The sequence below is a fragment of the Doryrhamphus excisus genome, chromosome 22 (genome assembly GCF_030265055.1).
Source record: "Doryrhamphus excisus isolate RoL2022-K1 chromosome 22, RoL_Dexc_1.0, whole genome shotgun sequence".
Taxonomy (NCBI): Eukaryota; Metazoa; Chordata; class Actinopteri; order Syngnathiformes; family Syngnathidae; genus Doryrhamphus; species Doryrhamphus excisus.
This window is the reverse complement of record NC_080487.1, coordinates 12600173-12627068: the sequence shown is the minus strand read 5'-3', so window position 1 is coordinate 12627068 and position 26896 is coordinate 12600173. Positions and strand designations below refer to the sequence as shown.

The window sequence follows — 26896 nt, the reverse complement described above, 5'->3', positions numbered from 1 at the left end:
GGATGGATGGATGGTGGGACATTTTGTCCTCCTATTCCACTTACCGCTATATAATAGACCTTGGCTTTGGTCACCAGCTCCCAGTTGGTGTCCACGTCCAGGTGTTCCTCCTTCTTGTAGCAGTTGGCTGCAGCCAGGTTTGCGACCAGGGACCTGCCCAGACACAGGTCAGAATTCTTTTAGCTCTGCTTGGCATCCGTCTTCATTTTCTCTTGCTGTCAAAAAAAGTCTTTTTAGACAAAAAAGTCCTTTGAGGCCCCCTTAGTGGGGGTAACCAGCAAGGGTGCACACTTTTACAGCCTGGAAGATCTAATTTAAAATGACCAAGAATGTATCCTAGCAGGTATGTATCCTAGAACCAACAGTCAGGAGTGAATATCAATATTAATAAATTGAATATTTTCGTAGTTATGGCATAAATAAACCTGTTTATGATCTTCTAAATAGAGTTTTAGAGTTCCCAAGGGGACCTTAGTGGCGGGCGGGCAGGAAGTGACGCCTGAGATTCAGTGTTGATTTTAAGCTTGTTGAGGGTTTTGGATCCACTGTCGCCCATGCTATTATTATGATTATTATGTTATTATTAGGCTGCATAGTGGTTGAGTGTTTAGCGCGCAGGCCTCACAGCTGGGAGACTCGAGTTCGATTCCACCCTCGGCCATGTCTGTGTGGAGTTTGCATGTTCTCTCCCGTGCATGCATGGGTTTTCTCCGGGAACTCCGGTTTCCTCCCACATTCCAAAAACATGCTAGGTTAATTAGCGACTCCAAATTGTCCATAGGTAGGAATGTGAGTGTGAATGGTTGTTTGTCTATATGTGCCCTGTGATTGGCTGGCGACCAGTCCAGGGTGTACCCCGCCTCTCTCGCCCGAAAGACAGCTGGGATAGGCTCCAGCACCAGTAGAAAATGAATGAAATTATTATTGTGCCTGTTGTGGGATAATTGCAATAAATGCCTATTCTGAGAAGTCACTGTAGTAGTCACTGTCTCATCAAACAATTACTGACATCTAGTGGCCAATGTAGAATACTACATTCACAGTTTGAATATTTGTATTCTTGTTCATTTAGCAATTTTTATGTTTAAAAATGCTTATTTTAGGCCAATTTGTTGTCGGTGCAAGTGTGGGGAGGGGGACATCATGAAGTGAACACATGAGTTGTGAGAAGTGGTGTGTTATTTTTTTTTGGGGGGGGGGGGGGGGGGTTGAGGAGCGTATGTGTAAAGAGAGAGGCAGGTGGCATTATCTCAACGCGGGACATTAAAGCCGTCTCTTTATGAGTGCCTATCAAAATGAGTGCCACAATCATGGCTACTTAGAGTGGGGGGGGGTTGAGTGGGGGGGGGGAGAATTGTCAGAGCAGGTGCTGACTTTAGCACAAATAGGGTCTCACTTGGATGAGGTGATAAAACATACCCTCTTTAGGCATGTCTGATATTATATATCAGGCCATGGATAATTATCGGCATTAAAAGATGACATCGGTATCATTTTTTTCCCGACAACGCAAACCGTTATCGAGCTTCCAGCTGCACGCTATCGTTAATACTGCGCCATTTACGAGTCTAATACTTTACTTAGCAAACATTATAATAGCAGAGCTCCCATAGAACAAAGGCTGTGTACTACAATTAAAACGGTAGGCTAACACAGGAAACAGGAAGCTCGAGAAGGCGAACCGCGGCTTTGACGTGAAGGATTACCGGAGCGAGAAAGGGTCGTGACACTGGAAAGCTCTCAGACCTTGAAAGGCATCACCCTTTTTCCCCGATGTGTGACCTTTTTCCGTGCGGCGCGTCTGTCTGGGAAACACCTGTAAGAAATATTAGAGTCCGTCCCCTGAGGTCATGTGACCTTTTCAGGTGTCAAGAGCTCACGTCCGACAAGCCCGCTAAGACCACATAGTGGGGGAGGCGGTACAGTGATTGATTGATTGATTGGCAGCTGAGGCAGCCGCATAGGAGGAAGGTGCCCCACTAGCTTAAGACAATTCAATGGACGGTCAACTTTTTTGGTGTTAAAGGTCACCAAGATGCGGCACACACACACATACCTGTTATCGCCAGTGATGCAGGCCGCACAGGTGCCGGTGGGCTGCTCGCTTTGCTCGTAGTAGCGGGCATCCACGTGAGCTTCCGCCGCCTTCTTCTTCAGGATCTCTCCGAAGCGGTCGGTGCCGATGCAGCCGAAGAAAGTCGCCACCTTGTGGGGCTTCTGGATCATCCACTGTGGGACAAAAAAAAAAACAGTAGAAAATAAATGAGCAGCGGGTTTTGTGTGAAGGGCTGGGAAGGAAACCACGAGTCGTAAACAAGTCAAGTCCGGTGTGCAAACAGAGGTGCTGTTGTCGCGCTGGCTCGCTAAAAGCAGGCTCATCTCCTTATTTACACAAGCACTCGAAGTCAAGGCTTCGCCGCACTTAGCAAACAGTCACTCGGAGCCCTCTGTCTACAACTACTCTGTATATATACGTATAAGTTTCAGAACTAAATAGCGCACCTTCTAGATGTGCTTATTTCTCATCAAGGTTAATGCGTTAATGCACAAAGTCACGTAATTTCACAAAACTGGGAATGTAATTTTTGATGAATTTCTTTGATTATTTTGAAGCTTATTTTGCACTGAACAGGAAGTCAATGTGTTTTAATGCTGTGTAAGTAGGTAGCAGTTAATAATAACAAAACACAGGTCGAGATTTATGACAGAATTTATGCCTTAGGGCAGGGGTGGGCAAAATACGGCCCGGGGGCCAAATCCGGCCCGCCAAGTGTTTGAATACGGCCCGCCCGTTCTTTCCTAAGTATTTAATTTCAACTCAACATATCAACCTTTTGATGGTGTTTTAGCAATTTCGTTATTTGGTGTGGTTCTAATGGCGGCACGGCGGTCGAGTGGTTCCAGGGTTCAATTCCACCCTCGGCCATCTCTGTGTGGAGTTTGCATGTTCTCCAGCGTGCATGCGTGGGTTTTCTCCGGGTACTCCGGTTTCCTCCCACATTCCAAAAACATGCTAGGTTAATTAGCGACTCCAAATTGTCCATAGGTATGAATGTGAGTGTGAATGGTTGTTTATCTATATGTGCCCTGTGATTGGCTGGCTGGCGACCAGTCCAGGGTGGACCCCGCCTCTCGCCCCAAGACAGCTGGGATAGGCTCCAGCACGACGAAAGAGTATGTACTGTATGACGAGGTCAACTTAGGGGGGCGGGGTGTCGACATAAGCGTGACCGACTTAAGATGGTTCTACTGTATTGTTATGATTCTGCAAGATTGTGTGAAATTCATTTATTTTATCATTTTCTAATTAAGTATTACATTAATAACATGAAATACACTATATGTTTTGACTTGTGACATGTGACCGGTGTGAATTCCAGGACAGTCAGGGTGTCGTCCCCACTCATGCTTACATCCGTCCGTCCACTTTGCTGACATAAACAAGTGTGCAAATTGGCAGCGAAAGCCAACAGAAGCCATCTTTCCTTCTTCCTCTTCCTCCCATCCCCAACCTTTTCTAGCTGCAGGCGCCTCGCACTTACCAAGGTCAGTGTCTCGGGTATACGTCAAGTCCAATCGGATTCTGAGCTACCCCCCCCCACCCACCCACCAACCGCCGCCACCACCGCTCCATCCCATCCAAGGTTAGGCTGTAAATAATGACAAGCGAGGCCCCGCTCAGGTGGGAATACATGACGGGCACCCGGCTCCCTGACTCCCACACCCCCACTGACGTCCACCCACCCTTGTCCCTGTGATGGGAATCACAGGGTGAATCACAGCACCCCCCCCGTGACCGTCGGCTGTACTCTCACTGCCAACTCACTCAGCTTGTCATTTTACAGGGTCGTTAACAGGCGCACATACACTAACATGAGGACGCTGCACCCACGCAGAAAAAAGCCTGACAAACACACACACACACACACACACACACACACTTTAGCCGGAAGCTTCTCTCCTCTAATAAACACAGACGAGCAATAGATAAGATGCTAATCTTTATTATTTAGCATCAAAGACAAAACTACCTTATCATTTCATTCCCGTCCTAACGCCACCATGATGACAAAAAGCCACATCCGCTGACTGATGACGTGCAAGGGGGAAGGAGGGAGGGGGGGGTTAGCGAGGGGTCAACCAACCCCACGCCTGGCTATTCATGCTTAGTCACATCCCAATTATAGCGCAGTGCCCGAGGGCGGGACATTGCGAAAGTGCGTCAAAGCGATTCATTAACGAAAGGGGTGGAGTGATGCCAGTGACATTCTTCTTAAAAAGATGCTTACATAAAAAAAGAAGGAGGACACCAGAGTAAAATATGTCAAAGTACTTCCCGAATAATACTACAAACAAGGGGAAATAGGAAGAAATTTAAATAAAATTTAAGACTTGAAGGGGTCATTTTTGTGTTAACTCCCTCATTATTGCTACAGAGTGACATGTCACTAAAATAAAAAAAATAAAAATTAAACTGTATTATAGAAAGCAGGAAGTGAACAAATGTAACAGTTACTGATTGTAAAAGTACCAGATTTGATAAGCTTTGCTTCTTCCTACTCCTTTTGGACATGTGGAACTGGGAACTGATTATGGGATGCATTCAATTGTAATCTGATGCATGTTCAAATGAAATAAAAACCATTACCATTACAAATATACAGTATTATCATAAAACACAGTTTTCTCCATTGCTGCCCCCACCCTTTGCATGCTAACCAAGTGGGCGAATGCAAACCAAGGCAAAGTTTGATGAAGATTTTTAGATGCTAACCAAAACCAAACCAAAGTTTGTTAACCAAAATTGCCCCATTCACTCCACTCCACTTCATTCCCTCCTTCAAAAAAACAACTCAAAACCCACCTGTTTAAATCCGTTTTTAATGTCTAACTTTTTATAATAATAATAATAATAATAATACATTTTATTTGTATAGCGCTTTTCAAAATACTCAAAGACACTTTACAAAAAATGGAGTTGAATAAAAGCAAGTAAACAGAGTAAAAGATGCACTAAAATACAACATTAATTGGTTTATACGCAGCTAAAACACGGTAAAAGCGTGACACAGCAGTATTGTATATTGTATTATTGTTATAGCATATAGCATATTGTATTTTAATGCATCTTTTTACTCAACTCTACTTTTATTTCTTTTTCTCTACTCTAAAGCGTCTGTGAGTACTCTGAAAAGCGCTATAAAAATGTATTATTATTATATTATAATGCTCTGGAATTGAGTAAATAGACAGAATGATTGACAGCATGAAGGGTCGGAAGCTAAACAAAAACCCGGCATGTTGTACAAATTAAGCTTCCAGGTGGAATCCTTGCTTGAGTGTTTGGGATTTAGAGCAGAATCACTATAGCAGACAATAATAGAAGAACATACTTTGGTCCACGGGCGTGGGGGGGGGTCGGGAGGGAGGGTGTGGGGGTGTGTGGGAACTCCAGACAAAGCAGACAAAACAGCTGCACTCACAGCTTGACCTCTGACCCCGTCTGCACCTCGCTTGCAAAGTGACTTTAACGGCTGGTTTACTTTGATAGAGGGAAGGGGGACGGGGGGGGTGGAGTGGGACGCAAGGTCTATTGGTCTATGGTTGCCCCCCCCTGCAAAAAAGTAGAAATCCTGCTATCAGGTTACTAGGGTCTTTATGTCCTCCACAGATGGAAATACTCATATACATTACGGCTGTCAATCGATTAAAATATTTAATCGTGATTAATTGCATTTTGTCCATAGTTAACTCATAATTAATCGCATTTAATCACAGATGAAAAAGGTTATTTTGTGACGAATATACAATTAGAAATCAGTTTTTGCATCTTTAATGCGTCCCACACCGCACAGTACTACAAGAGTATTACTATTACTACACTGTATTCTAACTTATTGAGTGCTAATGTGTATATTTGTGATACGCAACCAAAACAAGTCTCTTGTCATAGTTTTAACACATGTGGCGATGACTAGCTAGTGTGCACTGCTATTTCTTGCTAATGCTAGCCGCTGCTAGCGCTGAAATGACAAGAACTTGATGTCCTCGGCTATGCCTGCTGTAAAAAAAAAACCCTCTTTACTGACGTGCCGATGACTAGCTAGTGCACTGCTATTTCTTGCTAATGCTAGCACTGAAATGACACAAAAACCAACTTAGATGTCCACGGCTATGCCTGCTGTAAACAAGCAACGTGAACCCACATTTAAGCTAGCGTTTCCAAGCAAAAAATTTAGCCCAAAGACGGCTCGCTTCAAAAAAACAAAACAAAAAAACCTCTTTACTGACGTGCCGATGACTAGCTAGTGCACTGCTATTTCTTGCTAATGCTAGCGCTGAAATGACACAAAAACCAACTTAGATGTCCTCGGCACATTTTAGCTAGCATTTCCAAGCAAAAAATCATCCCAAAGACGGCTTGCTTCTTCAAAAAAAAAACTAAAAAAAAAACCTCTTTACTGACGTGCCGATGACTAGCTAGTGCACTGCTATTTCTTGCTAATACTAGCACTGAAATGACACAAAAACCAACTTAGCTGTCCTCGGCTATGCCTGCTGTAAACAAACAACGTGAACCCACATTTAAGCTAACATTTCCACGCAAAAAAATCAGCCCAAAGACGGCTCGCTTCTAAAAAAAAAAACAAAAAACAACTCTTTACTGACGTGCCAATGACTGCTATTTCTTGCTAATGCTAACACTGAAATGACACAAAAACCAACTTAGCTGTCCTCGGCTATGCCTGCTGTAAACAAACAACATGAACCCACATTTTAGCTAACGTTTCCAAGCAAAAAAAATCATCCCAAAGACGACTCGCTTCTTAAAAAAAAACAAAAAAACTCGTTAATTGTGACACTAGTATGCTTCTCTGTACTAAGTCGACAACGATGTACTCCATAACAGTCCAATAAATCACAGTAAGAGTAGATACAAATACAGTAACTTGGGTCTTGTTGCGACCGCCATCTGCCAAGAATTTAAAACTAAATTTACCCATCAAAATACCCAAGAAAATACTCAATATAAAAACTACGACTTCGTTTAAAGGACAAACATGTGAATCAGGTGTTAAAAAATATAGTGCCGTTGAAGGAAACTTCTGTTAACTTTGTTAATATGTATAATATATATACGTATATATACACACAGTGTAAGTATTACAAAAAAAACTGCAGCCTGACCTTGACAGGCCGTCATTCAATCAGGCAGCTGTGTGCAGTAATGGTCCCTATCATTGCACTAATAGACTGCCAGCATGGAGAACTTCCCTCCCGCTTTTTCTGCTTAAAAGGGCCATTTATTAAAAGGAATTAAACAGGGGGCATACATCAAGATGAAATACATACCACTGTCGCGGAGATAGCTGCCGGGTGGGACGTGACGGTTTAGATACAAAGATCAATTCATTGTCATTGCGCGATCGTTTTGCTGGTTCAAGCACAGTTTGCACTTAAGTGGCATAATGTACTTAAGTTATGTATGCTTTACTGATGTTGACTGGATACGGTATTCCAAATAGACGGTGTGTATACAGTACTGCTTCAAAATCAACAATGTCTCAGAGTGATGTAGTTCTTATTGTAAATAGGATGGACAGTTTCTACAGAACACGGGTGTCAAACTTTTTTTTTAATTTTTTTTTTTACCCCAAATGGTCACAAAAGCAGTTGATTTTAATGATCAGCACCTCCTTCAATTTATGTGAACTAGCTCCTTAATTAATTGATCGCAATAGATGAAACTATGAGCTGGAAACCTCATATTGGAAATATAATATACAACATAAGGTGGCCAGAAATATTTCAGTAGTGAACAAAGCAAAAATTAAATTAAATTAAATTGAAAAGCGGTAGAAAATGAATGAATGAATAATAAAATAAAATAAAATAAAATAAAATAAAATAAAATAAAATAAAATAAAATAAAATAAAATATTTTATTTATTTACTATAGCACACAATATAAAACAAAGTATGCGTTGCGGACATACCACTCCTGAGCCTATAGGACATTGCTTGTCTTGAACCAGTCATGATGTGCTATATATATCACTATATTGACACTTACTATGGTACCCATTATACTTAAACTGTATTATGGAAAGCAGGAAGTGAACAAATGTAACAATTGGGATAGGCTCCAGCACCCCCCACGACCCTTGTGAGGAAAAAGCGGTAGAAAATGAATGAATGAATGATTAAATTAAATTAAATTAAATTAAATTAAATTAAATTAAATTAAATTAAATTAAATTAAATTAAATTAAATTAAATTAAATTAAATTAAATTAAATTAAATTAAATTAAATTAAAATCGCATACAATATTAAAAGCCTATAGGACAAAAATAAAAAAATAAAAAAATGTAAATAAAAAAAACAAAATAAAAACTTAAACTATATTATGGAAAGCAGGAAGTGAACAAATGTAACAGTTACTGATTGTAAAAGTACCAGATGGAGGGGTAGGATTTAATAAGCTTTGCTTCTTCCTACTCCTTTTGGACATGTGGAACTAGGAACTGATTATGGGATGCACTCAATTGTGATCTGATGCATGTTCAAATGAAATAAAACCATTAGCATTAGCATTAGCATTAACAATGAAATCAACTGCCGGAGAGAAAACCTGCAGTCCAGGTCCTCCATTGACACGTGTGCAACACATAGAGCAACACCAATTGACAATGAAGATGTAAACTTCCTTGTCGTTTCGCTGTTTCCAGCATGCTTGCCCTTTTAAGTCCCATATTATCCCAGAGTTAAGTATGTTTTACTCAGGTCTACGTTGCAAGATTGCAAGTCTCATCATATCCCAAACTTCCCGTCTTATCCTCCAGTTTTGTTTTACGGATGTCTACAGGGCAAGACGGAGCCCCTTTGTTTCTTGCCATAACAAAAAACAACATCTAAAAAGTTTGGGATTTATTGCCCCGATAACCTTCCAGATTCCTTCGCCCGGTGCTGCTCGCCAGACAACGTTGGACAACGAGGCCATCCATCATTCATCCCCCCCCAACACCACCATTCCACTCCCTGTGTGAGCCGCCAGTGATAAATTAGAAGCTGCGTCGCCATGAAAAATAAGGCAGTTATTACCAAACCATAAAGAACGGAATTCCTATCATCGCTTCACGAGATGTAATATTTCAAGGACGCAAATATAACTCCGCATTGTGTCGTACTTTATGCTGGACCATTGGTAAATAACGACAACCACTCGAGCAAAGCAAAGATCTTTAAATCCCAGAGAGGTTCGATCCATCATTTGTACATTCAAAGACAAATTATGGAAGAGCGTCATCTATGGAACGGTCTTGGAAAAACGGCAAGAATCCCAGATCTTTGTTTTTAATGTCTAGAAATGAAGAAAAATGACAAAAAACGGCGTCACCCGCACAACGGAATCAGAGAGGTAGATTTTACATTGCTTTTTTTGTGTTAGCCAAAATTGTACACCTTCATAGACATTTTCATAGACAAAATTTATGTACTTTTGTTAACATCTGCCCAGGTGAGCTCGTTTTTTTTGGTTAACATCCAAAAATCTTGATCAAACTTTGCCTTGGTTTGCATTCGCCCACTCGGTTAGCATGCAAAATGTTTACGCCGCCATCTTGGATCATGTTCCCAATTTAAAAAATTGCAACGGACCGTTGCAATGGACCGTGGCCGCTATTTTTTGGGCAAGAGCGTTTATGTACGTCAGAGTTGCTAGTTCCAAACAGAAACACACAACATAAACTAATCAGAAAAAAAATTGTTTGTTGCCTTTTTCTAGTTTTTATAAATTGTCAGTAGAACATAGGATGGTTTCAGTGAAAACAAATGATGTTGACCAAAAAACAGAGGAAAATTAGCTTTTTCTTCAGAGAAGCAAGAATTCAAGTAGAACGGTCACAGATGTTTTTTAGCAGTCTATGAGTTAATTGAATGTATATTATTCTCTATGGGAAAACTTGCCTTGGTTAGAGTCCGTTTTGGTTTAAGTCGGATTAATGATGTTAACCAAGGCACCACTGTACTTTGACACTTTCACTATATGCGTTACATTAACGCTCAGTTTGGACTCTTAGGAAAAACAATCAGACTGCACTTCCGGAATAACAAACAAAAAACAGACTGTACATATATTTATACTGTTATTCTGTATATTTTGTATTTATCATATTTTGTAGTTTTCATTCTTTTTTAATAGATGTGTCTGCACCTACTATACCAAAACAAATTCGTAGTATGTGTTTGATCATACATGGCAATAAACCTTTTCTGATTCTGATTCTGATTCTGATACTCGGATCTTGATCATGGGCAACGTGAGAACCCACTATGCCCAGATAAAAATACACAAATCTTAACGATAAATTGACTTTTATTAAAAACCCACTAGGTTTTTAGTTGAGATATCAAAGTGGTTCTTCGGTCACAGAACCGTTAGCATTCAGGAAGCACAGTTAGGTGAGTCAGTCTTGGCCCATGCGTTCTTAAAGTTTTCCAGTATTTTGGTCTAATGAGAGAGTACACATGAATTAGATCAAATTCATGATTTGGCAGGAGGACGGTCGTCCTGGCATGAGGAACAATATCTAAATAGCAATGGCATTATTCACTTGGGTTCAATTTAACTGGAGCGCATTGTCTTCTTCTTGCGGCCGTCTAGAAAGTCACAGCATTAACGTTATTGGCTCGTGCGGGTGTTATATCTGGCAGGCACCACTCCATTTTTGGGAGCGTTTGGAAATACTCAGCCTCTTCCCTTTTTGAACATGCAAAGCACTAAATAGGTCAGTAATATTTCCATCACTCGAGTCGGGGGGTTTGTAAAACACACACTCGACACCAAGACCCCAATCCGCGGCTTGGACAGACGCCAGTACATTAATGGTAACCAGGCAGAGTCAGATGACATTGTTATTGCAGCCCTTCCCCGGGAAAGTGCAGGGATATGAAAATCTATATTTGATTTATAGCGCCATCTGAATTTATGTTCTGAACGTCTTCGCAGGAAAAAGTGCCCCCCCTTCCCCAAACCCGCATCATATGGTGCTCTGCAACAAACTTGGGGCTTCCTCCACATTTGTGACTGCCAGGAATGTCCACCTGTAGGGTGGATATAGGGTTACTATGTTGATTGGACCCGACTCAAATCTGTAAGAAATCTGTACAAATAAATGTCTCTTTCTGAAAAAAAAAAAACGGGAAAGTGAAACCAAGAGGTCATAAAAATTATACAGTAAACCTCGGATATATCGGATTCAATTGTTCCCACTGGTTTTGTCCGATATAAGCGAAATCCGTTATATGCGTATACCGGAAAATGTCCGTTTTACACATATATCGGATTTATATCCGGTATATGCGTAAATGGGATTTTATCCGTTATAAAAAGGCACTTCCTTGACTATGTTTCCAATGTACCTGGACGTGCAGGCAACGCTGCAAACGCTGCAAATGACGTCGTATAGCGGCCTGTCACGATTCGGCGAATCGGAGCGCCACGATGCGGCCATCCGATATATGCGAGGGAAATTTAATGGAAATGCATTGGAACGGGACTAGAGATTTTGTCCGAAATAGGCGAAATCCGTTATAAAAAAATCCGATATATGCAATGAATTTTTATTGGAAATGCATTACAGAAAAATCGGTTCTTTTTTATCTGTCCGTTGTGAGCGAATTTCCGATATATCCGAGGTTTACTGTATTAGGAAGTTGTCAGAGGAAAAAAAAACCTTCCATTTTTGTAAACAGAGAAGTTTTTTATCACTTTTGTAGACCTTTCCCAAAAATCCTTCATACTTGAACGATGATTATGATTTAGGATTGTTCAGCTTTGGTAAACATTACAACGGCCGATTAAAAAAACGATGAATACACACTGGGATAAGTAAGAAAGAACTGAATCCATTTTGATTTGGATCTGGATTAGGGTGCAGATTCAATGACTTTTGTGGTGAATGAGGGCGGTTTTTGTTTCCTATTCCTTTAACTTCTTAATTAAGGACAAAAAATAACAAAGACTGATATGACATACCCTCACCTAACCTTAAGACCCTAATGCTAGCCCTAAAGTCGTAACCCCAACGCAAAGAACCTAGCACTAGCCCAGGGGTGGGCAAACTACGGCCCGGGGGCCACATCCGGCCCGCCAAGTGTTTGAATACGGCCCGCCCAATTTTTCCAAAGTATTTAATTTAAACTCAACATACAACCTGGCATCATGGCCTGAGCCAACCTTTTGATGGTTGTATCAATTTCGTTGTTTGACATGGTCTGTTGTTTACAAAGTGCTCCTGAAAAAAGAGACACAAGCACATAATAATAATAAAAATGTAAACTATTATGATTATTATGTTTATTATATTAATGCTAATTATTATATTAATTATATATAATAATATTGTTATATTTGCATATTTTACATAATAATAATATAATAATTATTTTAATTTTATTTTAATTATTATAATATTTAATTATTTTTAAAATATTTAAATATAAATATAAAATAATAAATAATAATAGCAGATTGCATGACAATTTTACAGATACAATAATACCAGGTGGACTGTTACGTGTAAAATATATATATGCCCCCCCCGGAAATTTTGTTATATCAATGCGGCCCGCGAGTCAAAAAGTTTGCCCACCCCTGCACTAGCCTCAACTGTCTATGATTCTACCCTGAACCCGAAAAACCCTTACCCTGGCACCCAACCCTGAGGATTCTCAAACTAACCAAAATCTTCATAGCCTTATTACCCAACCACAAGACCAAAACATTACTCTAACCCGGGCCCGAATCCTTAACTACAAGATCCCAACCCCAAAACTCTAGCACCAAAGACTCCAGATGTGAACCCTAAGACCCTAGTCTCTGAGGTTCTTGGTAGTAGCTTAAGCCAATACAAATGTGTGTTACCGTGGGGGTTTAGTGAGTGGATTGCAGTGAAAACAAGAGCGGTAGAGTGTTTTCGATGTGTTCAATCCCCTGTATCGTTATTATCATCGCTTTTGCACTCGGACTGCAGCAACTCCTGTTGGCTTTGGCAAGCTCCGTTCGTAGCGACTCCCCGGCCAACCATACAACCACAACAATAACAAAGCTCCGAGAGTCTACTCCAAGTCTTACGGAAATTTACGCTAAGAGGTCAATAAATGTCAGACGAGCGTTTAAAACAAACCAAAAGTGCGGATAAGTGTGATTTATTAGCTTTGCTTAAATATGTTATATATATTGTTTGCAATTATTTATGAAAGCGAACAGTAAATTTGCACACATGACATTTATAGTTCAATAAAAAACTGTGTTTTTACAATCAAACGGGCATTCTCGAAGGAATTAATTAAAACAGTTTTGGAGATCCAAGGATATACAGTTGGAATAGGTGAAGACTATGGAAGATCTCGAAAGTTTTCTGTGCGGGTTATTGTGTGTAGCTGCTCTACAGGAGTCCTCAACTCAATACAAAGGGACGAAAACTTAATAGGACAATTAATGAATGAATGAATGAAGGGTTTAGGGTTAGGTTAGGGTTATTAAGAAGCATTTAGCTTGGAAGTACGGTATAAAAACATTCCGAAAAATTACATTATTCATACGGAACGCGGGATAAAATAAAAATCATGTCAATGTAGCCACAGAATAACAGAATAAGTCATGCCCTGTTTACATAATCCCGTAAAAACACTATTCAGTAGTAGCGACACGTCTGTAAAGTATTATACATCTTATATAAACATCTTTTGACAGCCAGATGTATGTGTACTGTAGGGAGGGGGGGGGCGGCTGCGGTGGTGATGAAATATGAAATAAATTAGTCTATAAAGACCCTTTATGCTCATTAATAAGCCGATTAAAATAAAATGATTGAAGGATAAGCAACTCCAGAGTAATTTACGCTAATCATTCTGTGTTTTGAAGGCGATGGGCCTTCATCTCGATGTCTTAAGGAAGGGGTCTCAAAGTCAATTTACTTGGGGGGCCACTGGAGCTCAGGTCTGGGTGAGACTGGGCCGCATCAGGTTTTCCAAAAAAATAAAAAAAAACAATTAAATTAAATGAATTAAAAACAAAAAAATGTAAAAAACTTCGCTTTGCTTTAATTTTTATTTTTCTGCACAAAATAAGATGAAAAATAGATAAACAAATCAAGAATAAAGAAAATCAATCAGTAATAAATAAATATAATAATAATAAAACAACAAATAATAAAAACTTAATAAACCACATATAGTTGGTGGGTAGACAAATTATTTTTTCCAGATTAAAATGAACAAAGCATTATTAGAGCCCTGTAGACATGACAAAACACGACTATAGTCACATTTATACTTTTTTTATTTACAACATATTGCGCAACTGCAGGGTCTTGAGACACATGCTAACTCGCAAACTAGACATCTAGCGACCTAAACGGTATAGCCTCCAAGTTATTTCCTTGAAACTTAAATAGCCAAAAACTTACCACTTCCACACGGATAGGGAGGATAACTATTAACAGTTATTTAACCTTTAACATGAACATTAATCAAACGTAATAATTTTTTCTGGGTACATGATACCATACAGCATCCATATCAAAACTTGCGCGGGCCGCACTGACATTAAACTTTCATATCAAGGCGGGGGCCTCAAACTAGTGTCCTGCGGTCCACATTTGGCCCGCGGGCCGCGTGTTTGAGACCCCTTTTTTTTTATATCTCCAAATGTTTCTCTATTGACACATCGGTAAAAATCTTCTCTGTAATAACCCCGCTGCCTCATATATAGGGAATGTTGGGATTGAACAGGTTTTAGGACACAATACAAATATTATGGTTATTTTTTTATGCCAATTTCCTGCATAAATAATTTCCTCCAACTACCCTAATGTACTTTAAATATTCTGCATGACTTGCGATAACAATAATAATAATAATGATGATTATTGTATTGGATGGTGCAATGTCGAGGTCACAGCATTCTCTATGTGAGTTATCAATGACAAGAAAACGACCCGGGCAGCCTTTTTTTTTTTTTTTTTTTTTTAAGCAAGAGCGAGCGAGCAAGAGAGAGAGAGCTGTCAAGAGAAATTGCTAACAGCTGCCAGCCGCAGGACTCCAGAAAACGCCAAAGCAGCACTTTGTGACTGGCATGGGGAAGTTACACCCACTTTGGAATAACATGTTTGTCTCTGGTCGGGTGCCAAACGGGGAGGCTGCCAGCGTGGACCAAACCAGACGAGACACACACACACTGATCACATCACTCCAAAGACAGAAAGACCAAAAAAAAAAAAAAAAAAAGTGAAGTAAAACAGTAATTAATTGTCTGAGGTGAAGCTCATACAGTAAACAGCAATTGGATGGAACATATGAAACATGTCTGACAACTTAAGTCAAGTCTTGGCTAAGAAAACATCCCATAAACGTACGTTAAGACACTTATGTCCGTCAAATCTTGCATGAGGTTGTAAGTTGTCATTCTTTTGCGGCGATGTTAAAGGGCAGGGGTCTCAAACACACGGCCCGCGGGCCAAATGTGGCACGCAGAACACTAGTTTGAGGCCCCCCGCCTTGATATGAAAGTTTAATGTTAGATATGGATTCTGTATGGTATCATGTACGCAGAAAAAATTATTACGTTTGATTAATGTTCATGTTAAAGGTTAAATAATAATGTTAATAGTTATCCTCCCTATCCGTGTGGAAGTGGTAAGTTTTTGGCTATTTAAGTTGAAAGGAAATAACTTGAAGGCTACCGTTTAGGTCGCTAGATGTCTAGTTTGCGAGTTAGCATGTGTCAGTTGCGCAATATGTTGTAAATAAAAAGAGTATAAATGTGACTATAGTCGTGTTTTGTCATGTCTACAGGGCTCTAATAATGCTTTGTTCATTTTAATGTGAAAAAAATAATTTGTCTACCCACCAACTATATGTGGTTTATTAAGTTTTTATTATTTGCTGTTTTATTATTATTATTATATTTATTTATTACTGATTGATTTTCTTTATTCTTGATTTGTATATTTATTTTCCATCTTATTTTGTGTAGAAAAATAAAAATTAAGATATCTGAGAACAGTGGAATGTTTTATCAGAGCTTTTAGCAAAGTTTATTCATTTTTCTGTTTTTAATAAATGTGTTTTTTTTTTTTTTTTGGAAAACCTGATGCGGCCCAGTCTCCGCCCAGACCCTAGCTCCAGTGGCCCCCAAGTAAATTGAGTTTGAGACCCCTGGTTTATAGTGTCCACTCAAAGATTCTGTTGTTATTCCTAGCTTAGATAAAGTGCGACAGATCGCAAGAAAAAAAAAAAAAGTGTGAATGTGTGCATCCCTCCATCTGCAGTGTCTACTACTTCCATGTGCATCACGGCTCCATATGGCAGCAATGTACTGTACATAAACAGCAAACAGACCTTTGAGCATAATGAATTTTGTCACAGCGGCTATTACACGGTTTGAAAATAGCACACGCTTGGAAGTTGGAAAGTGGATGCGTGCGTCGCTGCTGCTGCTGCTGCTTATGGAAAAAAAAACAGAAGCGCAGGTCAGAGGTCAACCGTTTGAAGGTAGCTGGACGACGACCACCACAGTTTGCGAAGCTTTCTGCTTGAGAAGCAGCAATTTGAAAAAATATATTCTGTACTTTTAATGAATACGCTACATGCAGTAATCCACACATTATACTAGTTTGTCATTACTACAAAGTAGCAATACTAGCAGCTAGTTTTGAAAAATACAACATCGTTTTCATTTTTTTGCATGAGAATCACAACGCGGCGATGATGCAATTCCACAATAAAATAGCGCATGATTGGTACAGTTTTAAGCCGGAAAAAAACTTCCACAAGGTAAACGTAGTAAAACGTAAGGTATTACGATAATCTCTCACCACTTTGCACATCATTAATAAAAATCTAACGGTATAAAGAGGCGATGATTGAACTCCACAATAGAAGAGAGCATGTTTGGTACAGTTTTAAGCCGAAAAAACTTCCACAAGGTAAGTTTGTTCATTGTGTATAGTTTGTGTAGACATTTTTTTTAAACAAAGTATCAAGGTTAAAAAAAGCACGACGTAGTAAAACACGTTAAAGTGCAGCTGGAACATAGCAAAATTGACATTTAATCAATATATTAAATGTATTAAATTACATAAAGGTATTACGGTAATCTCTCACCACTTTGCGCATCATTCATTAAAATCTAACAGTATAAAGAGGTGATGATGCAACTCCACAATAGAGGAGAGCATGTTTGGTACAGTTTTAAGCCGAAAAAACTTCCACAAGGTAAGTATGTTCATTGTGTATAGTTTTTTTAAACAAAGTATCAAGGCTAGTAAGTCATTTAAAAATACTACGACGTAGTAAAATATGTATTCATTGGTCGTTAAAGTGCAGCTGGAACATAGCAAAATTGACATTTAATCAATATATTAAATGTATAAAATTACATAAGGTATTACGGTAATCTCGCACCACTTTTCGCGTCATTCATTAAAATCTAACGGTATAAAGAGGTGATGATGGAACTCCACAATAGAAGAGAGCATGTTTGGTACAGTTTTAAGCCAAAAAAACTTCCACAAGGTGAGTATGTTCATTGTGTATAGTTTTTTTAAACAAAGTATCAAGGCTAGTAGGTCATTTTTAAAAAGTACGACGTAGTAAAACATGTTTTCATTGGTCGTTAAAGTGCAGCTGGAACATAGCAAAATTGACATTTAATCAATACATTAAATGTATTAAATTACATTTGTTATTACAGTAATCTGTCACCACTTTGCGCGTCATTAATTAAAATGTAACAGTATAAAGAGGTGATGATGCAACTCCACAATAGAAGAGAGCATGTTTGGTACAGTTTTAAGCCGAAAAAACTTCCACAAGGTAAGTATGTTCATTGTGTATAGTTTGTGTAGACATTTTTTTTTAAAAAGTATCAAGGTTAAAAAAAGTATGACGTAGTAAAACATGTTTTCATTGGTCGTTAAAGTGCAGCTTTAAGCAGCAAAATTGACATTTAATCAATACATTAAATGTATTAAATTACATAAGGTATTACGGTAATCTCTCACCACTTTGCGCATCATTAATAATAATTAATCTAACAGTATAAAGAGGTGATGATGCAACTCCACAATAGAAGAGAGCATGTTTGGTACAGTTTGAAGCCGAAAATTTTTTCAAAAGGTAAGTATGTTCATTGTGTATAGTTTTTTTAAACAAAGTATCAAGGCTAGTAGGTCATTTTTAAAAAGTACAACGTAGTAAAACATGTTTTCATTGGTCGTTAAAGTGCAGCTGGAACACAGCAAAATTGACATTTAATCAATATATTAAATGTATAAAATTACATAAGGTATTACGGTAATCTCTCACCACTTTGCGCATCATTAATAATAATTAATCTAACAGTATAAAGAGATGATGATGCAACTCCACAATAGAGGAGAGCATGTTTGGTACAGTTTTAAGTCGAAAAAACTTCCACAAGGTAAGTATGTTCATTGTGTATAGTTTTTTTAAACAAAGTATCAAGGCTAGTAGGTCATTTTTAAAAAGTACGACGTAGTAAAACATGTTTTCATTGGTCGTTAAAGTGCAGCTGGAACATAGCAAAATTGACATTTAATCAATATATTATATTACATTTGTTATTACAGTAATCTCTCACCACTTTGCACGTCATTCATTAAAATTTAACAGTATAAAGAGGCGATGATGCAACTCCACAAAAAAAGAGAGCATGTTTGGTTCAGTTTTAAGCCGAAAAAACTTCCACAAGGTAAGTATGTTCATTGTGTATAGTTTGGAGAGACATTTTTTAAACAAAGTATCAAGGCTAGTAGGTCATTTTAAAAAGTAGCAATTTTAGTTGGGAGCGTTTTTTTACGTATAATTAAAAACCTGCCCATGTCGATATATATGGCGCCGACACCGCTACACGAGAGATAACCATGCAATGTATCGATATGTTGTAGCGCCCCTGCTATCTCCATGTATAGCTGTATCTTCCTCCAAGGCGCAGTTGACCAAAGTGATCAATGACGGAGTGTCCAATCGTCTTTAATTAGAAGCCTTAAACACGACGCGAGCTTGGTAACGAGCCCAGATCATTACACTGATTCACCTCCCAGGAGCTGTGATCCGTGCGGTGTTTACGCCAGACGTTTGTTTCTGTGGCAACACATCGAGCTGCGGAATGGCCCCGGCGAACACCAACCAACCTACCCCCCCTCCTCCTCCTCCTCATCCTCTCCTGTCCTTTGCTCTCTTTATTTCTCGCTCTCCCGCCCACTCAGCGCTGAAGAGGCTGTCACACGGCTTTGCCTTTTTTGTTGTGGAGAGGCAGCACAATGTGTCCTAGTTAAAGCAGCGCGCCCATCTGCCCGACATAATTAGACAATTACGTCGGCGGGATCCGTCATTAGTTCCTCTGTGGCGGGCCAATAGCCGAGCACAAAAGGAGGTCTTTGGGGTTTAGTTTATTTCTTCTTGCTGAGGAGTATTGATACAGTGACAAGGCAGGACAAGGGGGGGTTGTGGGTAATATTCTCCTGCCAATATTGACTGCTTTGTGCGTTGAAGTTGAAGTGAAAAAGGCCCTTGGGGCGGGTGGGTGGGGACATTGAGTAAAAACAAGCGCAGAGGAAACAACTGGACGAGATGATACTCGTGAATTGATGTTCATTTATACGTGGCGCCTGGGCGGAATAAACTAAGCTATGTTTGACTAGTATTGACTACACAACCAAGGGCAATAAAACGTTCAGTACTCTTCAGCACACAATCAATATAAAAACGAATATCGTATACTAGATAAAGTACAGACATCTCTGACAATACCGCGGTTCGATTATTGTTCCCTCGCAAAATCTCCGTTGTTGTATTCCAGCCACTAGGCAGCAGTCATGTGACATGGATGAGACATCCATCCGATGACATTCGAAAAAAGGCTCTCCTCCTTTTTCGTGTGGAAGTGGTTAGTTTGTGGCTTCTTACTTTGTACTTCGTTTGAAACCCTTTCTTCGGGATAGCAGAAATAATTTCAAGGCTAACTGGTTACCTCGTTGGCTTGCTAGCTCGTGGCCATGTAGAGTCCCTGTAGCATAATTGTGGTGGAATTCGATTTAAGCAATGAATAATAGGAGTGTAAAGGTGTTAGGGGTGTTATTTCATGTGTTAAGAATTTAGCAAAAATGTATTGTTTTGTTTTTACATGTTTTGTATGCTCTAACTACAAAAATATTTTATTTACCATTTAAAATTGAATCCTATATTGTAGAAATTCATTGAAAGCAGTCGGGTCTGGAACTATATATACTACTACTATATACTACATATATACTACTACTATATACACTACATATACACGTATATATACATATACACACACACATACATACATGCGTACATACACACATACATACATACGTACGTACATACGTACGTACATACGTACATACATACGTACATACGTACATACATACGTACATACGTACATACATACGTACATACATACATACATACGTACATACATACGTACATACATACATGCATACGTACGTACATACGTACATACATACATACATACGTACATACGTACATACACATACATACATATAAACGTATGTACGTACATACATACATATAAACGTACGTACGTACATACATATAAACGTACGTACGTACGTACATACATACATACGTACGTACGTACGTACGTACGTACGTACGTACATACATACATACATACATACATACGTACGTACGTACATACATACGTACGTACGTACATACATACATACGTACATACATACATACGTACATACATACATACGTACATACATACATACGTACGTACATACATACATACGTACATACATACATACGTACGTACGTACATACATACATACATACATACATACATACATACATACATACATACGTACGTACATACATACATACATACATACGTACGTACATACATACATACATACATACATACATACATACGTACGTACATACATACATACATACATACGTACGTACATACATACATACATACAAATATACATATATATACATCCACACATATATACTCACATATACATATGTATATATATGTGTGTGTATTTTCTATACTGTAATGGAAATGTTTGCTCAAGAGTAATGGGGGGGTCTCCCCTAAAATTCGTATGCTGCTCTGATTAGCGCCGCGATATAATCAGCCGCCAACTCATGTGTGAAGACGAAGAAATGCGAAACAGAGGGCTTTGGATGAGTGTAATTATTTAAAATAATAATCATCTCACAGTGCTATACAGTACATTAAAAATTCTAATTATGACATATTAGCTTAATTGGCGGGGAAGATGAGAATCAAAACAAGGCCGTGTGGGAAACCTCTTCGGGAGGGCTGTCATTTTGGAATACCCTCTCCCACACCCACTATTACCCCCACGTGTCTCTGAGGGGTGGTAATCCTCGCTGCGAGCGCAGGCAGTACGGGCGGTGGTGCAACAATTACGCCCAAAAAAAAAAAAATCTCATTGTCATGCTCGGGTTTGCTTATATTGTACGGAACACGGCGAGTGACAGCTCATCACAAGCCGCTAAGCCCCTCAGGCTACATCAGAATGTAGTCGCCATTGTTTTATTATATGGCACCATGATACTGGGACATATTCAATTCCACTCCTTGGAGTTCAAACAAAACTCGCATGACATGCACCAACAAATTGGCGGTCATAAATTGCGTGTGACAGGTGCACACTGTACTGTAACCGTGCAGGTGGCACGACAACACGTGCACACACACTCATGGGGGGGGGGGGGCAACGGTGACAGCAGAGGAACGCCGCTGAACGTGGATTTATGAAGTGCGCCACGTCGAGGACATCCATCAGGACAGCATCAACGGAGGTCATGTGTAGGACAAGCGCCACACCAGTTATGTTGTACTTTTTATACCTCGCACTTTTCTTTTCCTATTTTGTGTTTCCGTCACATTAGGATCACTTTTAGCGAGGTGGAAAATCCACTGTGTTTTTATTGGTGGGGTACACCCTGGACTGGTCGCCAGCCAATCACAGGGCACATATAGACAAACAACCATTCACACTCACATTCATACCTATGGACAATTTGGAGTGGCTAATTAACCTAGCATGTTTTTGGAATGTGGGAGGAAACCGGAGTACCCGGAGAAAACCCTGTGAGGCCTGCGTGCTAACCACTGGACCACCGAGCGGCCAGTAAAACAGCAAAAAAACAAAAAAAAAGCATACAAGCATAAAGTCAAAATATTGAGCGAAAAAAGGTTATAAATTTAACAATAAAGTCCTAATTTTATGAAAATAAATTTTCTTTAGAGGGGAAAAACATGATTTTAGCATCATAAAATTGAAATATTAAAGTTGTAAGAAACAAACAAAACAAATTTTAAATTTTCAAAAAAGTGGAAAAAGTTATAATGCACGGGGAGAACATGCAAACTCCACACAGAGATGGCCGAGGGTGGAATCGAACTCGAACTCTCCTAGCTGCGAGGCCTACGTGCTAGCCACTAAACCACCGTGCCGCCCCTGTTATATTCATGTACCAAATTTCTTAGTGATTTAGCAAAACACACTAAAGTCAGCGAGTGTTTTTGCACGTTGAGCTCTTGATTGACATGTCAAGTGAAGCCAACTTGAGGGGTTTCACATCATGCGGCGTACTCAAGAACTCAAGAACTCAAGAACTCGAAGAATAACAGCAGAGGCAACACAGCTGGATGCATATCTTGACAAACGTTCACTCTTTTGTGTGAAGTAATTCACGAGTAGCGGATTTAGCGTCGTAAAACATAAAGAACCTAAGCCCGATTGACAAGTCCAACCGATCCCGCCCTCTATCTAGATCAGTAGGCAATTAACTCATAATTACAATACGAGGTCAGGGTTAATCTCCGAGTTAAAGGTTGAAACGCCAAACATTTTTATATGATCCTCTTAGTCTATTATCCGCCTTTTCCCCTGCTGCCAGGCTACCTACCTCGTAGGCCGGAATACATTACGCTACAATAAAGCTCCCCCCCCCCCGTGGCAATTACTCCTCAATGACTATCCTCACGCTTGTACCGTCCATGTGATTAATCGGGAACGCTCTCTCCGCGACTCTCCGACACCGTGCAGCTTCTGCCGACCGTGCAAGTTTCATTCACACCTGAACAAATGACTCCTTTGCACGAAAAGTGCAAGGTTTTTAGTTTCAGTACGAGAGGAAAGAGCACGGTGGTAATAACGAGGCATCCCGGGTGGGATAGGGTGGCGTGGAGTGGAGTGGAGTGGAGTGGCCGATCACAGTGATCGTTGGGTGTTGTGCGTTTCATAGCATCGAACACAGGGGTATTTATTTTAGTGCTTCGGTCTGTAACAGCCGCAGGAAATAGCTCTTGATCAGAGAGCAAATCCTATTAGGTTCCACCCGTGCTAATGGGCTCCGCGCTGAGGCCTAAGCGAACGTTTGGGAGGTCCGCCACTCGGGGCTAATTTTGGCCAACAACCCCCGAAATGCCACAATAATGTACAAGCAGACATGTTCCCGGCAATACCCGAGGATCAGTGCACTGGATCGGGTTATGAAGCTGTGGTGGTGGGTAACATTGGACTGCCGTCGTTGTGTTGTTTATTTTATTTATTTTGTTGTATGAAAAATATTTATTTAACGTTTTTCAACAATCAGCAGAGCTTGAACCAAAAACTTTTTTTTTTTTCGTTTCTCATAGTATTACAATTTTACAATATTACAACAATTTTATGCTGATAAAATAATGTTGTTTTTCCGCTAAATAAAATAAAATTATGACTTTTTTGTTAAATTTATATTATTTTTCTCTTATATTTTGACTTTATGCTTGTAAAATGACTTCTGATTTTTTTTTTAGTTTTTTGCTGTTTTACTGGCCGCTCGGTGGTTCAGTGGTTAGCACGCAGGCCTCACAGCTAGAGTTCCTGAGTTCAATTCCACCCTCCCCGTGCATGCGTGGGTTTTCTCCGGGTACTCCGGTTTCCATCCCACATTCCAAAAACATGCTAGGTTAATTAGCCACTCCAAATTGTCCATAGGTATGACTGTGAGTGTGAATGGTTGTAATAAACGGCGACTGCAAAAATGCAAAAATGCAAAAATGCTAATTCAAAATTCAATTCATACCATTATCATTACCATTATAATGATAATAATAATGATTACCATTATCAAGGACAGAACTCTTGTTCTCTGCGCTTGCTTCCATAATTATCCATAATTTGTCTAAACCTGTGTCTATTGGAGAAGTAAACAACCTTACAGTATCACCTGGATAACGTGAACATCCGGCAGCAACACAACATTTTGGCATGACGACTATTTTGATGAAAAATATACTGAAACAAGCTTCTGCTTACTCTGCTTTAGTTGGGCAGTATTACCCTCATAACGACTTCTCCAGATGTGATGTCATTTTTGCGGATTTACTGTTCACTTTAGGCAAATATCACAGTAGCTTAGCAGCTAAAAACAATATTTTCCTGACGTTAAAATCGCTGAAATTCATGTAGCTACAGCTCAAATGTATTTCAAAGTAGCAGAGCCGACTTTCCTTACTTTGGAGCTAGCCGTAATTAGTCAGTCGCTCGTCAGTCACAAGTAAACAAACTATTTCATTGGCTAATTTTGAGTGACAGCACCGTCACATAACCGTAATAACTGAAGTAAGTACGCCAGCAAACTGCCACTGCGATCGGTGCGTGATTATGATTATATGTTATTATTATTATATTTCCCATTCACTGTAATTGGTCACAGGTCGGTAAATTTTTTTTATCATTTCATATTCCAGGTATTCCTCAAAAAACATATTTTTTGATATCATGCCGTTCACATTTTTAACTTACCTTTTATACATTTTAAGAAATTTTTGTTTTTGTGTTACTACTCCAACCTTCCATAAGTGGGTCAAAAATGACCCGGTCAGGGTGTTTTCTTGAAATATCTTCGTAATGAAAAAATTGTTATGATTTCATATTCCAGGTATTCCTCAAAAAACATATTTTTTGATATCATGCTGTTCACATTTTTAACTTACCTTTTATACATTTTAAGAAATTTTTGTTTTTGTGTTACTACCCCAACCTTCCATAAGTGGGTCAAAAATGACCCGGTCAGGTTGTTTTCTTGGAATATCTTCGTAATGAAAAAATTTTTATGATTTCATATTCCAGGTATTCCTCAAAAAACATTTTTTATATCATACCGTTCACATTTTTAACTTACCTTTTATACATTTTAAGAATTTTTTGTTTTTGTGTTACTACTCCAACCTTCCATAAGTGGGTCAAAAATGACCCGGTCAGGGTGTTTTCTTGAAATATCTTCATAATGAAAAAAATGTTATGATTTCATATTCCAGGTATTCCTCAAAAAATATATTTTTTGATATCATGCCGTTCACATTTTTAACTTACCTTTTATACATTTTAAGACATTTTTGTTTTTGTGTTACTACCCCAACCTTCCATAAGTGGGTCAAAAATGACCGGTCAGGTTGTTTTCTTGAAATATCTTCATAATGAAAAAAATGTTATGATTTCATATTCCAGGTATTCCTCAAAAAACATTTTTGATATCATGCTGTTCACATTTTTAACTTACCTTTTATACATTTTAAGAATTTTTTGTTTTTGTGTTACTACCCCAACCTTCCATAAGTGGGTCAAAAATGACCCGGTCAGGTTGTTTTCTTGAAATATCTTCGTAATGAAAATTTTTTATCATTTCAAATTCCTGCTATTCCTCAAAAAATATATTTTTTGATATCATGCCGTTCACATTTTTAACTTACCTTTTATACAATAATTTTTTGTTTTTGTGTTACTACCCCAACCTTCCATAAGTGGGTCAAAAATGACCCGGTCAGGTTGTTTTCTTGAAATATCTTCATAATGAAAAAATTGTTATGATTTCATATTCCAGGTATTCCTCAAAAAACATATTTTGATATCATGCCGTTCACATTTTTAACTTACCTTTTATACATTTTAAGAAGTTTTTGTTTTTGTGTTACTACTCCAACCTTCCATAAGTGGGTCAAAAATGACCCGGTCAGGTTGTTTTCTTGAAATATCTTCATAATGAAAAAATTGTGATGATTTCATATTCCAGGTATTCCTCAAAAAACATTTTTGATATCATGCCGTTCACATTTTTAACTTACCTTTATGCAACACACAATGGATCCTCACATTTTCTATTGTTGTCCATCTTTTTCAAAGATGGAAAAAAGTGAAAAATTAAATTTAAATCTATTTCTAAAAGTCTATTTTTTACATTCAACTAAAGCACACCAGACTAAATAACAAGGCTCAGGCTCAAGAACAGAATTGGCACGCCCCCCCCCCCCCCCAGCCCCCCAACCAACAGCCACCCCTGACAGCTCACAGTGTCTTCCGAGTGTCAACTTGCTAACTTGAGCCTCCGTCGCCATAAACCCGGTGGGAGAGCTCAGGAATAATCTAGGCGATGTTAATGATGCAATTTATATGTGAGGGGGGGGGCGGTGTTTGGCAGGTCTCTTTTTTCCGACTGAACGGGCTGCAGCGAGCTCTCGGTACCCATCCACAGCTAGATGGGGGGGGGGGGGGGGGGGGGGGGGGGGGAGTGGGAGGAGGATGTCAGAGGCCCGCCACTGATAAGAGCCATTACTATTAGTGTCTGCCTGTCACCTGCTGTGCGTCAGCCAGCCTCCCCCTGCACCCTCTTTTCCCGAGGCGCTCACCTACACATTTTTCCATCCTGTCACCGTTGCACTTGCTGGGGTCTTAAACCGCACACACACATAAAAAAAAAAAAAAAAAAAAAAAAAAAATACACCGAGC

At 39.2% G+C, this 26896-nt stretch overlaps 1 protein-coding gene across 2 annotated transcripts in view; it reads right to left on the bottom strand.

The window, feature by feature from the left end:
- Nucleotides 1-26896, bottom strand: part of LOC131109310 (adenosine kinase-like) — a 115240-nt gene that overhangs the window by 61359 nt on the left and 26985 nt on the right. For both annotated transcript variants that reach the window (XM_058061193.1, XM_058061192.1), the window contains exons 5-6: nt 2057-2229; nt 45-153 (exon numbers count right to left, since the gene is read on the bottom strand). In XM_058061193.1, the coding sequence (XP_057917176.1) occupies nt 45-153; nt 2057-2229 (282 nt within the window). The remainder of the gene's footprint in view (nt 1-44; nt 154-2056; nt 2230-26896) is intronic.